Source organism: Eretmochelys imbricata, chromosome 7 (genome assembly GCF_965152235.1).
Source record: "Eretmochelys imbricata isolate rEreImb1 chromosome 7, rEreImb1.hap1, whole genome shotgun sequence".
Lineage (NCBI taxonomy): Eukaryota > Metazoa > Chordata > Testudines > Cheloniidae > Eretmochelys > Eretmochelys imbricata.
In genome coordinates, this window is record NC_135578.1 from 124059672 (window position 1) to 124076754 (window position 17083).

At 68.3% G+C, this 17083-nt stretch overlaps 1 protein-coding gene across 2 annotated transcripts in view; it reads right to left on the minus strand.

The window, feature by feature from the left end:
- The window catches only part of LDB1 (LIM domain binding 1), a 52432-nt gene extending 42289 nt beyond the window's left edge, over positions 1–10143 (minus strand). Inside the window, exon 1 of one of the 2 annotated variants that reach the window (XM_077823338.1) lies at positions 9947–10143. In XM_077823338.1, the coding sequence (XP_077679464.1) occupies positions 9947–9971 (25 nt within the window). In that variant the 5' untranslated portion in view covers positions 9972–10143. The remainder of the gene's footprint in view (positions 1–9946) is intronic. The other variant, XM_077823337.1, reaches the window with a different exon arrangement.
- Positions 10144–17083: the final 6940 nt, after the last annotated feature.

A 17083-nucleotide genomic window follows, 5' to 3' on the forward strand; every position in this document is an offset into this window, starting at 1 on the left:
ACAGGGCAGGCAAAGTGCAGCCCGCGGGCCAACACAGAGAGGCTGGGCTTGGAGACGACAGACCCTTCTTTTTGACCACAGCAGAAGCCAGGTCATCCGTACAGGGACTTCAGTGGACTCCTCTCCCCCAGGACAGGGGGACATATACTGCAGCATATCTGTGCAGCACTGCTCCCCACTGGGGACAAACCAGACCTGCTTGGCTGTGTGCCATAAGCCCTACACTGCCAGCGGAGAGTCTCCAGTAATTGCATTTCGGAGCAGGAGGATCTGGCTCTGTCCTGCCACGGCTGGGAAATGCCCATGGCCAATGCGTACAGCCCTGTGACGGCTGTGGGGATCCGCATGCACATACATGTTTATGTTTACTCGTGCGCGGATATGGGGGACCCTTGACTCTGGGCAGCGTAATGTGCGTGTCACCCGCAGGGGCGAGGAGAATCCGCGTGGAGCCGAGCAAAGCCACGCGCGGGCTGCGAGCAGTCACAGGCCTGGCGGTGGAATGCGCCTTACGCTGCCCGCTGCCGGGACGCCCCGCTAGTGACGGAGCACACAACGACCTAGCCCGGCACCTTCCCCCAGCTCCTGGGCTCCAACCCAGCCTGCTGCCTCCCCTCCCTCCCCGAAAGATGCAGACACCCTCGCCGCCCGGCTGGCGTCTGTGTGCACCGCTGCCCCTTGCCGGGCAGTCCCACCTGCCCAGCCCCCTGCTAGCAGCCCCACCCTGCCAGAGGAGAGCGCCCCCGGTGGTGTACGGGACCCAGGGGAAGCCCCACAGCTGGGGAGCAATGCATTCCTGGGGAAAGGAGTGACACCCGCTCAGCAGGAACAGCGGGCCGGGGGGAGCGGCTTGATGCAGCCACGGAGAACCCACCTGGCTTGGGCTGGGGAAAACGTCTCCCCAGGAGGCTGGGACACCTGCCGCCCCCCGCGCTGTCCACACCCGCATAGCCGAGAGCTCCTTCCACAAAGCAAGAGCCGTCCCCAGGCACCCAGGCGGACAGTTGCCCTCCACCTGCGCTTGCAGTTTCCACGGGACAAGGCTTCTCCTTCCCTTCTGCCCTACCCTGTTGTGCGGCGGCACCAGGCGCAGTCAGACAGCTGCTGCAGCACACCCCAGAGGTAGCTGCATGTCAGGGGTGGGAAAAGTGATTCCTATGTGTCTGGGGCACCTCACGCTGGGACGTGCTCAGCTGCCAGAGGCTGGGCGACCTATGTGACCCTGCAGCCTCGGGCTAGGTGCCAGAGCTGCGTAGCTCCCGTCACCCCCTCGGCAGGGTGCCACCCACAGGCCCCTCTCCCCACAGCTCTGCTCGCCCGTCCTCTGCTTTGCAGGGAGTCAGGCTAACCCCAGGCTCCCGCACTGACCCCCCGCACCCGGCCAGATGCCAAACGCTGGGCTGCATGTACTTGGGGCAGACGCTGTGCCCCGCTCCCCACAGCACCCCCTGCTGGGAACCCTCCCCCATAGCCAGCCCTGCCCCGAACCCACCCCCACAGCCAGCCCGGCCCCGCTCCCCACAGTACCCCCTGCTGGGAACCCTCCCCCATAGCCAGCCCTGCCCCGAACCCACCCCCACAGCCAGCCCGGCCCCCCTCCCCACAGTACCCCCTGCTGGGAACCCTCCCCCATAGCCAGCCTGGCCTCGCTCCCCACAGCACCCCCTGTTGGGAACCCTCCCCCATAGCCAGCCCGGCCCCGAACCCACCCCCACAGCCAGCCCGGCCCCGCTCCCCACAGTACCCCCTGCTGGGAACCCTCCCCCATAGCCAGCCCGGCCTCGCTCCCCACAGCACCCCCTGTTGGGAACCCTCCCCCATAGCCAGCCCGGCCCCACTCCCCACAGTACCCCCTGCTGGGAACCCTCCCCCATAGCCAGCCTGGCCTCGCTCCCCACAGCACCCCCTGTTGGGAACCCTCCCCCATAGCCAGCCCTGCCCCGAACCCACCCCCACAGCCAGCCCGGCCCCCCTCCCCACAGCACCCCCTGCTGGGAACCCTCCCCCATAGCCAGCCTGGCCTCGCTCCCCACAGCACCCCCTGTTGGGAACCCTCCCCCATAGCCAGCCCTGCCCCGAACCCACCCCCACAGCCAGCCCGGCCCCCCTCCCCACAGCACCCCCTGCTGGGAACCCTCTCCCATAGTCAGCCTGGCCTCGCTCCCCACAGCCAGCCCGGCCCCCCTCCCCACAGCACCCCCTGCTGGGAACCCTCCCCCATAGCCAGCCTGGCCTCGCTCCCCACAGCACCCCCTGTTGGGAACCCTCCCCCATAGCCAGCCCTGCCCCAAACCCACCCCCACAGCCAGCCCGGCCCCCCTCCCCACAGCACCCCCTGCTGGGAACCCTCTCCCATAGTCAGCCCGGCCCCGCTCCCCACAGTACCCCCTGCTGGGAACCCTCTCCCATAGTCAGCCCGGCCCCGCTCCCCACAGCACCCCCTGTTGGGAACCCTCCCCCATAGCCAGCCCGGCCCCGAACCCACCCCCACAGCCAGCCCGGCCCCCCTCCCCACAGTACCCCCTGCTGGGAACCCTCCCCCATAGCCAGCCTGGCCTCGCTCCCCACAGCACCCCCTGTTGGGAACCCTCCCCCATAGCCAGCCCTGCCCCGAACCCACCCCCACAGCCAGCCCGGCCCCCCTCCCCACAGTACCCCCTGCTGGGAACCCTCCCACATAGCCAGCCTGGCCTCGCTCCCCACAGCACCCCCTGTTGGGAACCCTCCCCCATAGCCAGCCCGGCCCCGAACCCACCCCCACAGCCAGCCCGGCCCCCCTCCCCACAGCACCCCCTGCTGGGAACCCTCCCCCATAGCCAGCCTGGCCTTGCTCCCCACAGCACCCCCTGTTGGGAACCCTCCCCCATAGCCAGCCCGGCCCCGAACCCACCCCCACAGCCAACCCGGCCCCGCTCCCCACAGTACCCCGTGCTAGGAACCCTCTCCCATAGTCAGCCCGGCCCCGCTCCCCACAGCACCCCCTGTTGGGAACCCTCCCCCATAGCCAGTCCGGCCCCACTCCCCACAGCACCCCCTGCTGGGAACCTCCTCACAGCCAACCCTGCCCCGAACCCGCCCCCACAGCCAGCCCGGCCCTGCTCCGCACAGCACCCCCTGCTGGGAACCCTCCCCCATAGCCAGCCCGGCCCCACTCCCGCCCCCACAGCCAGCCCGGCCCCGCTCCCCACAGCACCCCCTGCTGGGAACCTCCTCACAGCCAGCCCTGCCCCAAACCCTCCCCCACAGCCAACCCGGCCCCGCTTTCACAGTGCCCCCTGCTGGGAATCCTTCCCCCACAGCCAGCCTGGCCCCGCTCCCCACAGCACCCCCTGCTGGGAATCTTTCCCCCACAGCCAGCCTGGCCCCGCTCCCCACAGCGCCCCCCGCTGGGAACCCCCTCACACCCTAACCCTGCCCCAAACCCTCCCCCACAGCCAGCTCCACCCCACTCCTCACAGAGCCCCGAGAGGGCCACACCAGACACAGCCTGGGCCACAGCGCTGCCTCGGAGGAAAGCGGCGTCCCTGGAGACACATGGGGGCTGCATGGGAGCCATCTGGAGCCTGGAGGGCTTCCCGGATGGGGAGCAGGACCAGGAGGCTGGGCCTGGCAGCTGCCTGCCTCGTGTCCCTGGGCCAGTTACTGCCTGACGGGTTTTCGGACACGGATGCGGAGTCCGGGGACTCCCAGGGCCTGATTCGCAGAGTGGCTGGACACTGAGAGCTCACTGCAGTCAGCGGGAGCTGGGGGCTCAGCACCGCTGGGAATCGGGCCCTGGGCACCTTGTGGCGGGGCCGGAACCTTGTGGCCCCCACAACCAGAGCCACTTGGCTGCCCCAGCCCATGAGGCCCCATGGGAACAAGGCTCGGGTGTCCCTGGGGTACCAGCATCAGGACCGACAGGCATGTGTGTAGCTCACCCATACGGCCACGTGGGAGCCACACAGCACAGACACCCCACTGCAGGCTGGACAAGTTCCTGCGTAGCCACCTCGGAGACGCCCCCACAGCCCCCCGGCCCAGACACCCCACCTGCACCCCCAAACCACCCCAGCCCCCCTCCCTCAGAGACACCCACACACACCCCGCCTGCTCCCCCAACCCCCAACACATCCCACCTGCTCCTCCAAACCACCCCAGCCCCCTCCCTCAGAGACACCCCCAGACACCCTACCTTCTCCCCCAAACCACCCCAGCCCCCTCCCTCAGAGACACCCCCAGACACCTTACCTGCTCCCCCAAACCACCCCAGCCCCCCTTCCTCAGAGACACCTCCACACACCCTGCCTGCTCCCCCAACCCCCACACACCCCACCTGCACCCCCAAACCACCCCAGCCCCCCTCCCTCAGAGACACCCCCACACACCCTGCCTGCTCCCCCAACCCCCACACACCCCACCTGCTCCCCCAAACCACCCCAGCCCCCTCCCTCAGAGACACCCTCACATCCCCAGACACGCCACCTGCTCCCCCAAACCATGCCAGCCCTCCTCCCTCAGACACCCCCAGACACCCTACCTGCTCCCCCAAACTACTCCAGCCCCCTTCCTCAGAGACACCCACACACACCCTGCCCGCTCCCCCAACCCCCCTACACCCCACCTGCACCCCCAAACCACTCCAGCCCCCTCCCTCAGAGACACCCCCACATCCCCAGACACCCCACCTGCTCCCCCAGCCCCCCTCCGTCACAGACACCCCCACGCTCTCTGTTTTGCTGTGGCAAGGGGAGGAGGCTGGCCAAGAGGCACCGAGGGGCTGATCCGCAGCTACTCGCACTAGGGCTGCCGGGGAGCCCAGCGCATGGGAGGAAGGAGGGTTTGGTGGTTAGAGCAGAAGCCTGCATGTCAGGACACCTGGGTTCTCTCCCTGGCTCTGCTACTAGGTCCCTGCATGAGCAAGTCACTTCCCCTTTGCAGAACCAGGCCCCTGCTACTCCCCACCCGGCTCCTAGCCCGACAACGCTGCTCGCTGCCCCCCTCCCCGGGGCCTGTGACTCAGTTACCAAGGGACGAGCCCGGAGTGCTATGGAAACTGCCGCCCCCAGGGGTCAGAGCTCAGCCGGGCTCCGGCAGCTGCCAGACTCCCCCCCGCCCCACACACAGGTCTGCAATTCAGCAAAGGGCAGGGCCCCAGAGGGCCCCAGGCAATGGCGGGGGGGGGGGGGGGGCAGGAGCGCGAACAGGATGCTGGGTGGGGAGGAGCATCACCGCACTGGTGGGGCCTGTTCCCTTCTCCTGCTGTCTCTCCATTGCTGGGGCACGGGGGTTGTGCACACACTCACCCCCTAACCTCACCCCACTGTGGGCTCAGCACAAAGGGGAAATGGGGCAATGACCCAACCCCCACCGCTGTCCACATGGGTATCCACGCTGCCAGCGGGCACAGAGCTCTGACACCCCCCTGCCCCACAAAGCAACTCTCCCCCGCCACCTGAGCTGCAGGAGAATCCCCACCCCCCGTTAGCTATAGAGGGCCTATGATCCCCGTGCAACGCAGCGGAACTGTTCCAATCCCACCAGGCCGAGGGCAGCGCTCAGACCCTCGCAATGCCCCGCTCGTTACATTGCACCGGCCCCCAGACTCAGTTCTTTCACCCGGGTGCAGAGCAAGGGGTGGGGGGCCAGAATTGCTGATGCAAGATGGGGGGGTGCAGGAAGGGCACGAGCGGGACCACTCCCTCCAGGGGACAGGGTATCTGCCCTCCCCCCTCTTGCTTTTTCACCCCTAACAGAGCAGAGGGAGGGGGTGGCCATGGACCCCGCCCCCTCCATGGGGTGAGAGGTTCCTCGGGGCTGGGGGAGCGGCAGACCCCCCAATGGCCAATCCCAAGCAGGAAACTCCTCCAAGTTAACACAGCCCCAGAGCGCAGCCTGGGCCCAGCGGCTCATTAAATGTTTCTGGCTGGCAGGCGGCCAGAGGCAGAGGTTGTTTGTTCTATATTCCCATAAACAGCCCAGGCAGGGCGGGGGGTGGGGGGAGGCGGCTGGCGGGGAAATCTCTCCCTGCATTTCGAGCCCTGCGTGGGGAGGGAGGCAGGAACGGATCTCGCACACGCATGCACGCACACGCATGTATATCCACTCCCGGCTGTTCCCCCTGGGCAGTAACACGCACACCCCAGCCAGAGAGGGGGAGATGTGTGGGGAGGACTGGTTGGCTGGTGCTCTGGGAGCCCTAGGAGAGGATTACGGCTGCTCTTGCAAGGGGTGGGGGGAAGAGCCGGACTCAGTGACCCCACAGGGCCCTGCACCACATGATGGCCGAGGAGCAGGGAGGATATGCCCCCCAACTCCCGTGTAAGGCCCTGCCTGTCACCACTGCTGTGCCATGCAGCGGGCAGTGCCCCCCAACACAACCTCATGGCGGAGCTGGGTCGGGGGCCGGTGCCCCACCCCAGGCTGCAGCAGGAGCAAGGAGGCGGTAGGGCCCGTTGGCGCTGCCCGGCGGAACCTCCTCCGGGCCGAGGGGCCCCCCCGCACCCTGGGCAGAAGGGGGTGCGGGCCCCGTGCGCCGGCTGGGGCAGTGCCCGGCCTGGGGGGCTGCAGGGCGCCGGCTGGGGCTGGCCCTTTAAAGGCTGGCCGGGCTGGCAGGGAGCTCACGTGACTTTCTGCTCGAGGAAGCAGCGCTCTGGCTCTGGCAGCTTCCACGGGAGTGGGGGAGGCGGGTGGGGGAAGGGGCCGCCTGGAACCAGTGCGGGGGAGGGGCAGCCGGGCAGGCACCGCAGGGCCCCCTGCCCCCAACGGAGGGGGAGCCGGCTGGGGGGGCTGGGCCCTGGGGCTGCACAGCCTGGCCTGTGCCCTGCTGAGGGGGCTGGCCCCATGGTGGGGGGCGGGCAGGCCCCTGTGCTCAGGCTCTCTCACCCACCCCTGAGCACAGCTCCTCACCCCACGCACAGCACGGCCCGAAGTGGGGGCAGCTGGAGCCACACCGCGCCCGGGCCACCTCACAGCCACACGCAACACGCTCCTTGCACCCGCCCCACTGGACAGGCGGAGAAACTGAGGCACAGAGCTGAGTGACTCACCCAAGGTCACACATAGTGTCTGTGGCAGAGCAGGGATTGAATCCAGGTCGCCTGGGCCCCCGGGCCACCCCTCCCCCCGCTCCAATGGGACCCACAGACGATAGCATCAGCCCCAGCCAAACCCTTCCCAGTCGGGAGAAGGGGAGCGCTGGGGAGGGCTCAGCCCCACAGCCAGCCCCCAGGCCATGCCCGGGAGGCCCAGCTGGTCTTGCCAAAGGCTGCTCACAGACAGGTTCTAGGCACATCAAAGCCAAGAGCTTTCAGGCCAGGCTCAGAGGGCATCAGCTAATGCCCCACGTGAGGAAGGGCCTCACCACCTGATGGCAGGGCTATGCAGGGCTTGGGAGGCAGGGTGACTGACCCCGCTTCCCCCACTGCCCGCGGGCCCTGCCAGCCAGACCCCCCCACTGCCCTGCCAGCCAGACCCCACTCCCCGCACTGCCCGCCGGCCCTGCCAGCCAGGCCCCGCTCCCCGCATTGCCCGCCGGCCCTGCCAGCCAGACCCCGCACCCCACACTGCCCGCCAGCCAGACCCCGCACTGCCCGCCGGCCCTGCCAGCCAGGCCCCACTCCCCCCACTGTCCGCCGGCCCTGCCAGCCAGACCCCCCACTGCCCTGCCAGCCAGACCCCGCACCCCGCACTGCCCTGCCAGCCAGACCCCGCACCCCGCACTGCCCTGCCAGCCAGACCCCGCACCCCGCACTGCCCTGCCAGCCAGGTCCCCCACTGCCCGCCGGCCCTGCCAGCCAGATCCCGCTCCCCGCACTGCCCGCCGGCCCTGCCAGCCAGACCCCCACTGCCAGTGCCCGCTAGCCCTGCCAGCCAGACCCCCCACTGCCAGTGCCCGCTAGCCCTGCCAGCCAGACCCCCCACTGCCAGTGCCCGCTAGCCCTGCCAGCCAGACCCTGCTCCCCACACTGCTCGCCGGCCCTGCCAGCCAAACCCCGCTCCCCACACTGCTCGCCGGCCCTGCCAGCCAAACCCCGCTCCCCACACTGCTCGCCGGCCCTGCCAGCCAAACCCCGCTCCCCACACTGCTCGCCGGCCCTGCCAGCCAAACCCCGCACTGCTCGCCGGCCCTGCCAGCCATACCCCGCACTGCCCGCCGGCCCTGCCAGCCAAACCCCGCTCCCCACACTGCTCGCCGGCCCTGCCAGCCATACCCCGCACTGCTCGCCGGCCCTGCCAGCCATACCCCGCACTGCCCGCCGGCCCTGCCAGCCAGATCCCGCTCCCCGCACTGCCCGCCGGCCCTGCCAGCCAGATCCCGCTCCCCGCACTGCCCGCCGGCCCTGCCAGCCAGATCCCGCTCCCCGCACTGCCCGCCGGCCCTGCCAGCCAGATCCCGCTCCCCGCACTGCCCGCCGGCCCTGCCCGCCGGCCCTGCCAGCCAGACCCCCCACTGCCAGTGCCCGCTAGCCCTGCCAGCCAGACCCCGCTCCCCGCACGGCCCGCCGGCCCTGCCCACCAGACCCCGCACTCCCACTGCCTGCTGGCTCTTCCAGCCAGACCCCGCTCCCCCCTCACTGTCCTGCCAGCCAGACCCCACACTGCCCGCCAGCTAGACCCCACTCCCCCCTCACTGCCCGCTGGCTCTGCCAGCCAGACCCCACAACGGCCCTAACCCGTCAGTGCACTCTCCCCGCAGTCTGCTGTGCCCTGCAGGTCCCCAAATGGCTTTGGGCAGACGGGGCAGAGGAAGGGAGTGAGGGAACGGGAAGGAATAAGCAACATCTCACCCGCTCCCCGGCACCCCCACATGCCTGAACCAGCACTGCCCACGTCCCCAGCGACTCCACATCCCCCCCAACCCTGGGCCTTGCCCCATCAGCTCACAGCAGCCAGGCACAGGGCCTGAGGGGCACGAGGCCTGCTGCTCCTCCCAGCATGGGGCAGCCGCTGCACTGCTCCAGGAGACCCGCTCTCGCCCAGGTGCTGCCTGCACCCAGCTTGTGCCCTGGCCATGCCCAGGCAGCCCCTCTGAGCGCTGCCAGGGGGACAGGGAAGGGCGGCCAGCGGCCCCTTATCAGCCAGGGGGTTACAACCGTCTGTTTCCTCTCTGAGCTAGAGCTGGCGGGTGCTCAGGGCGCCAACTCCACCGCCACCCCGGCACGGTGCCCCGACCCCCCCGGCCGGGCCCAGGGGCCCCACCCCCACCCCAGTGCCCCGACCCCCCCGGCCGGGCCCAGGGGCCCCACCCCCACCCCGGCACAGTGCCCCGACCCCCCCCGGCCGGGCCCAGGGGCCCCACCCCCACCCTGCTACACCCGGCACGGTGCCCCGACCCCCCCGGCCGGGCCCAGGGGCCCCACCCCCACCCCAGAGCCCCGACCCCCCCCCGGCCGGGCCCAGGGGCCCCACCCCCACCCCGGCACGGTGCCCCGATCCCCCCCGGCCGGGCCCAGGGGCCCCACCCCCACCCTACTACACCCGGCACGGTGCCCCGACCCCCCCCCCGGCCGGGCCCAGGGGCCCCACCCCCACCCCGGCACAGTGCCCCGACCCCCCCCGGCCGGACCCAGGGGCCCCACCCCCACCCTGCTACACCCGGCACGGTGCCCCAACCCCCCCAGACCAGGCCAAGGTGCCCCACCCCCACACCGGCACACCCGGCACGGTGCCCCGACCCCCCCCGGCCGGGCCCAGGGGCCCCGGGGCCCCACCGCCACCCCCACCCTGCTACAGCCGTCACGGTGCCCCGACCCCCCCAGGGGCGCCGCCGCCACGGGGCCAGGCCAGGCGGCACCACCCTGCCCTGGACGCCACCGGCCTCCGCGGGTCCGTCTCCCCTTCGCTGGGACCGACGCCCCCGGGGGCCCGCCCCCGCCCGCCACCCCTGCGAGCCCCAGGCCCCCCCGCGCCCCCCGCGCCCAGCCCAGCCCCCCACGCGCGGGGGGGGCCGGCCGGGGCCACTCACCGGGGCAGGCGCACCCCACTGACATCTTCACATGCCCGGCCGGGCCCCGGCGCGCTGCGAGCCGCCCCCGCGGCGGGACACGAGCCGGCCGCCCGGAGCGGGGCCCCCCGGCGCAGGGGCTCCCCGCGGCGCTGCTCCCACGCGCTGGCCGCCCCGGGGGGAGTCACGGGCGCGTGACGCAGCGCGGAAAAAACCGGGCCGGAGCCGAGGGCTGGGACATGGTGATTGGGCTGCGCGCGCGCGCGGGCGGGCGGGCGTGAGTGTGAGCGAGCGAGTGTGAGAGCGAGCGCGCGCGCCAGCGCGCGTGCGCGGCGGGGGCAGGGCCAGCGTGCCTGCGTGTGCGGCTGCGTCGGGGGGGGGCGCGCAGGGCCCCGTGTGTTGTGCGCGCGCGGCCCTGTGGGGGGGGGTGCGCGCACCTGCGTGCGCGTGCGCGCGCGTGCCCGTGTGGCCCCGCATGTGGGGGTGTGCGCGTGTGCGCACCAACGTGTGGGGGAGGCAGGGTCCGTGTGCGGCTGCGTCTGGGGGGGCGCAGGGACCCGTGCGTGTGCATATGCGTGCATGTGTGTGCACATCTTTGTGTGCAGGCGTGTCCGTGTGTGTGCAGGTACGTGTGTACGTGTACGTGTATGTGTGGCCACCTGTGCGTGCGTGGGCGTATGTGTGAGGGGTGGGTGATGGCAGGGCCGGAGCGCATGTGTGTGCAACTGTATCTGGGTGTGCACGTGTGTGCGCACGTGTGGCCATGTATGCACGCGCGCGTGTGTGTGTGTGAGCACACGCGTGTGTGTATACCCGAGCGTGACCATGTATGTGTGTGTGTACTATGTTCAGGTGTGTGCGTGTGTGACCGTGCGTGTGTGTGTGAGCACACGCGTGTGTGTATACCCGAGCGTGACCATGTATGTGTGTGTGCACTATGTTCAGGTGTGTGCGTGTGTGACCGTGCGTGTGTGTGAGCACACATGTGTGTGTGTATACCCGAGCGTGACCATGTATGTGTGTGTGTACTATGTTCAGGTGTGTGCGTGTGTGACCGTGCGTGTGTGTGTGAGCACACGCGTGTGTGTATACCCGAGCGTGACCATGTATGTGTGTGTGTACTATGTTCAGGTGTGTGCGTGTGTGACCGTGCGTGTGTGTGTGAGCACACGCGTGTGTGTATACCCGAGCGTGACCATGTATGTGTGTGTGTACTATGTTCAGGTGTGTGCGTGTGTGACCGTGCGTGTGTGTGTGAGCACACGCGTGTGTGTATACCCGAGCGTGACCATGTATGTGTGTGTGTACTATGTTCAGGTGTGTGCGTGTGTGACCGTGCGTGTGTGTGTGAGCACACGCGTGTGTGTATACCCGAGCGTGACCATGTATGTGTGTGTGTACTATGTTCAGGTGTGTGCGTGTGTGACCGTGCGTGTGTGTGTGAGCACACGTGCGTGTGTGTATACCCGAGCGTGACCATGTATGTGTGTGTGTACTATGTTCAGGTGTGTGCGTGTGTGACCGTGCGTGTGTGTGTGAGCACACGCGTGTGTGTATACCCGAGCGTGACCATGTATGTGTGTGTGCACTATGTTCAGGTGTGTGCGTGTGTGACCGTGCGTGTGTGTGAGCACACATGCGTGTGTGTATACCCGAGCGTGACCATGTATGTGTGTGTGTACTATGTTCAGGTGTGTGCGTGTGTGACCGTGCGTGTGTGTGAGCACACGTGTGTGTGTGTGTGTGTGAGCACACGTGCGTGTGTGTGTGTGTGTGCCCCCTCCTCGGCATCCCTGGCGCAGCACAGAGCTGAGGACACCCCGCGTTGCCCGGCTGCGGCAGCCCCTTCCGGGCGGGTTGGCCTGGCTGACCCCTCTGGCCTGGGCCTGGAGCTGACGGAGCAGCGCATGGGGTCTGGGCCCCAACGGAGCCGCGGGGCCCCATGGGCTGCCTGGTGTAACATGAGCCACCCGGAGCCAGGCAGGGAGCTGGGGGGGCTGGTGTTAGAGAGGGGTTGGGAACATGTTGGGGAGGCCTAGGGAGGTGGGGGTGGGGAAGGAGGTGGGAGGTCTAGGAGGAGGAGGGGGCGGGGGGCAGGGAGGTGAAGGAAAGCCGTACAGTGGGATCAGGGAGGAGGAGGCTGCGAGGGGGTGCAGGGCGGTAGAGGGGCTGGGCCGGAGCGCAGTTGCCTGTCTCTAGTTCACAGGCAGTCACTGGTCGTGGCTGCCGGCCCAGCCCCCCGGCGCCCGCTGCGCTGCCAAGACAAGAAGTGCCCATGTGCCTCCAAAATGCCAGTTCAGCCCCGCAAGGAGCCACTGAGCCCCACCTGTGCAATGCCGGGGGGGGGCAGGAGGGGTGAGGGAAGGGCGCAGCCTGGATCCCTGTGCCCTGGGCAGTGCCCGGGAGGGATGAGTCCAGCCTGGGTCCCTGTGCCCTGGGCAGTGCCTGGGGGGGTGGGAGGGAGAGGTTAAGGTTGGATCCTGGTGCCCTGTGCAGTGCCCGGGGGGGGGGGGGGGTTAGGGTTGGATCCCTGTGCCCTGCGCTGGGCCCGGGGGGGGGTTAGGGTTGGATCCCTGGGCCCTGCGCTGTGCCCGGGGGGGGGTTAGGGTTGGATCCCTGGGCCCTGCGCTGGCCCCGGGGGGGGGGGGGGGTAGGGTTGGATCCCTGTGCCCTGCGCTGTGCCCGGGGGTGGGGTAGGGTTGGATCCCTGGGCCCTGCGCTGGGCCCGGGGGGGGAGTAGGGTTGGATCCCTGTGCCCTGCGCTGGGCCCGGGGGGGGCGGGGGGTTAGGTTTGGATCCCTGTGCCCTGCGCTGGGCCCGGGGGGGGTTAGGTTTGGATCCCTGGGCCCTGCGCTGGGCCCGGGGGGGGCGGGAGGTTAGGGTTGGATCCCCGGGCCCTGCGCTGGGCCCGGGGGGGGGTTAGGGTTGGATCCCTGGGCCCTGCGCTGTGCCCGGGGGGGGGGGGTAGGATTGGATCCCTGTGCCCTGCGCTGGGCCCGGGGGGGGGGGGTTAGGGTTGGATCCCTGGGCCCTGCGCTGGGCCCGGGGGCGGGGGGTTAGGGTTGGATCCCTGGGCCCTGCGCTGTGCCCGGGGGGGGGGGGTAGGATTGGATCCCTGGGCCCTGCGCTGGGCCCGGGGGGGGGGGTTAGGGTTGGATCCCTGGGCCCTGCGCTGTGCCCGGGGGGGGGGTAGGATTGGATCCCTGGGCCCCGCAATGGAGCCGGAATGCAGTGCCCCAGGGGTGGGGAAGAAGCGGAATTGGAGGGCCCCAGGGATCCGGCTCCTTTCTCTTTGGTGAGGGCGTGCTGTCTCTGGGGTCCATTATCCCCGTGAGCTTGGAGAGCCAGCTCTGGCTCTTCTGCTGGGGGACTGCCCCTGGGTCCCATCCTGGCCCCTAGACCCCCAGTCCCTTGCAGGGGTCATGCCCCCTGGCAACCAGCTTTGGGTTTGCTTCTGCACACAGTGGGGCCCGATGGGAGCAGGGCAAGGAGCCCCGCTGAAGCCCTGGGTTCGTCTCCCTGGGCAGACAGACAGAGGGGGCAGGGAGAGGGACAGGGACACAAAGGGACAGGCCGCAGTGGGGAAGGAGGCTGCTGGAGAGACCTTCCCCATGTGGCTCTTCCCAGCATCCAGCATCCTCCGTGTCTTCCTGAAGTATCCCTGAGCACTGCAGCCCCCCTCCCCGCTCAAGTGGGCCAGCCAGCTGTGCCCTGCTCCCCGCGGCCCAGCCAAGCTGCTCCCATCCCCGCCCCCGCCGGAGCAGGGTTAGGGGTCCGCGCTCACCCTCTGCAGCTGCCCCCACTAGAACAGGCCAGGATCCCTGGGTCCCGCGCCCAATGCAGCCTGCCAGGCCCGGGGGCCGTAGCCCTGGGCCCAGCTGCTGCCGGAGACGCGCACAGGAAGTGCTGTGCCACGGAGGGGCACGGACGGGTGCTGGGGTCCCAGCAGGGCTGGTTGCCAGCCTCCCCCTCCCTGCCACTTCTGGGCCACTTCCTCTGCTTGGCACCAGGCCAGCCCTCTCCTGGCCCAGATGCACAGACATCGTGGGGGGAGGGAAAGGAAGGGGAGGGGAGTTTGAGCTACACCCTCCCCTCTGCCCCTAATGACAGGCGGAGCCTGCCCTGGGATAGGCAGCTGGGGCTGGTGCCAGGAGGCAGGGAGGGGGGACCCTGCCTCTGTCCTGGTGCTCCCAGCCCCCTCCCCACCAGTGCCAACTCCCCCCTCAGGTATCTAGGAATTGCCAGATCAGGGACTGGATCCGTTAGGGGCCGTCCAGCCCAGCGTCAAGTCTGACCCCAGGAGAAGGTGTAGGATGCCCCCCGATGGGCACCTCTGGAATATCTGGCCCCTGGGGAGAGTTTCTCCCCGGCTGTGGAGCGGGGTTCTTGTCTCAGGGCTGTGAGCATTTGGGGAACAGCTTGACTCAGGAATCCGGGCCCTGCCGGCTCAGCGCCAAGACGTCCAGGGCCCCATCGTGGGCGAGGGCAGCCTGTGCCAGCTTGGGGGGCAGCCTGTGCCAGCTTGGGGGGCCACAAGACAAAGGCTGTGGTTATCACTGGCTCTGTGCCGCCCCCACCTCACAGGCATGGGCCCTCCAGCCCACCCCCCACAGCTGCCCCTAGGCCAGGAGCACCCCCTGCCCTGTAGCTGCCTGCTGCCCCCACTGCTGTGAGGGCAGGCTGGGGGGCGCAGCCCCTCCCTGGCAGAGCTCAGCCTGGGGGGCTCTGGAGCAGCAGGGAAGAGGGGTTGTGTATTGGGGTGGGGGCACATGGCAGCTTATAGGGAGCTCCTGCTCTCTGGGATGCCCACCCCAGTATCACCCTGCTGACACTGTGGGGGCAGGGTTGACTGGGACATTGCTCAGGGAGTCCTCTGCCTGCCCCCCACCTCCCTGGGGTGGAGTATGCAGCCTCCCCAGCCCAGTCCCCCAGCACTGAGAACCACCCCCCAATGAGCAGAGCCCCCCAACGCACAGAGCCTGAGAAGCATTACCACCTTTGACTTGCAAAAAGAACCAGGCCACAAGGCAAACCCGCCGCCACCCCAACCACAAGGCAACTCAGCAACCCCCCTGCCCCCCAACAGCCACTTACAGTATCCAGCGAGAGCACAGATACAGAACATTGCACGTCTCCTCACTCGTGCGTGACTCAGCCCCTCTCTCGCACACGCGTGGGGCCCTTGCGTGGTGGTGAGCAGACAGCTGCTGCATTTTCGCCGGTGTTGATCTGTTAGCACGCGCACTGCGGAAGCCGGAACGCTGCAGCAGCTGTGGCTGGACACAGAAACTTTTACCCGGAGCCAGCCCTGGGTATTGGGAGAACAATGCAAATCTTTAGACCCATGTAAAAAATACCTGGCAGATTAAATTATTTTTCCTGGCAAATTGATAAATTGCTGGGCAGGCTGGTCAAATACCGGCCTGGTGGGAACTCGTGCAGCCCTGAGGAGGCACACACAGGCCTGGCCCAAGTAGCTGTCTAGTCCAGGCCGCCCAATGAGGGGCTGCTAGGACCATGGGGTGCTCAGGGCCTCCGGGAGCTGGGCCAGCTGCTCCTGGTACCCTGGCCACGGCTTGTTGCCTCCGCAGGGTCCCCATAGGCGGAGCATGCCCCCTCTGCAGGCTTCCCAGCCCCTTCCATGGGGCCTGCCTGAGCCCGGGGTCTGCTGCCTCTGCCCGCTCTAGGGCAGAGACCTGGCTCCAGCCCTGCAGCTGGGCTCCATGGGGGGCAGCACAGGTGCCTCCTGGCCATCTGGGGCTCCCAGCAGGGTCCCTGACCAGACATGCCAGAGACCCCCCTGCGCTGGGGCCTAGGACGGCAGTGCCCTCCTGGCATCCTGTGCCCAGTTCTGGTGCCCACAAGTCAAGACAGATGTCGCTCAACAGGAGAGGGGTCAGAGAAGAGCCACGAGAATGATTAACAGCTTGGCAAACACCTCCGTCTATTGAACTTCTCCTTGGGAGGCTACGGGGTGACACCCACAGGCTGGAAGTCCCTACAAGCGGGCTCTGCAGTCTGGCGGAGAGCTAACACCATCCAACTGCTGGGAGCTGACGCGAGACACATTCAGTCAGGAAATGAAGGCCGACATTTCTAACGGGGAGAGTAATTAGCCATCAGCACAAGCCCCCGAGGGCCATGGTGGCTTCTCCATCAACTTTTATATCGAGACTGGCTGTGTTTTCAAAGGGGAACACGGGGCAGGTCTCTGGCCTGTGCTGTGCAGCATGATCACAACCGGCCCCTCTGCCCCTGCAATCTCTGCCTGGAGCCGTGACTCAGGGCCCCCGCGGCCCAGCCCTGCAGGGCCAGGGAGGGAGACTGCAGCAAGGTCGACTCATCTGAGTAAAGCAGACGCATTCTTTCCCCTAGGTGCAGGAGGAGAGAGGCTGCCCATGGGCACCTCCACTGCCTGGACATGCAGGGGCTAATAGGACCCCCAGCCAGTGTAGCAGAGCCCCTCAATCAGGCCTAGAACCACGGCTTTAGCCTCTCAGCGAGGCCGCTTAGCTGCGGAAACTACCGGCTCAGCAGCCTTGGGGCTGGGTTCAGGGCACAGCTAGCACCGGAGACATTAGCCTATGGCCCAAATCTCAGCATGAACAATTGGCCAGGGCCTCCCGAAACTTGACCTGTGGTTTCAGTTGGAAACTCATTGCTGTATCTGTCACTTGCCACTGCAATGCAGCCACCTCTGGGGTGGGGCAGGGCTGCTGCACAGCATGCCAGCATAGTGCAGGAAGTGGAGTGGGCATTGTATCAGATTGATGCTGCAGGGGGTGAGAAGGAGTGGAATTTGGCCAGGAGGTGGGGGTCAGTCCCCTGCTCCTGGTAAATCTGAGCAGCGAGGGCCCCCTGGTCTGGACACCCCACCTGCAGCCCCTCACCCCGAGCTGTGGCTGCAGAGTTTTTGTTTGCCACCAAGGTGCCGGGTGGGAAGCGCAAAGCGGGAGAAGAGACAGAGCCCTCAAGTGAGCACTTACAGGCTCCTCCTGGGATGGACCTTCCTCCCCCTCCCAAGTTCTCCCCTCCAGATGCTCTCCATGAGCCCTCAGCGGGTGGGGCGGTATTAAAGCCCCAGGCAGCCTATCTGCAAGGGTGGCACACAGGGAGAGAGGCTCCTGCTCTGATCCTGCCAGCTAGACAGGCTGCAGC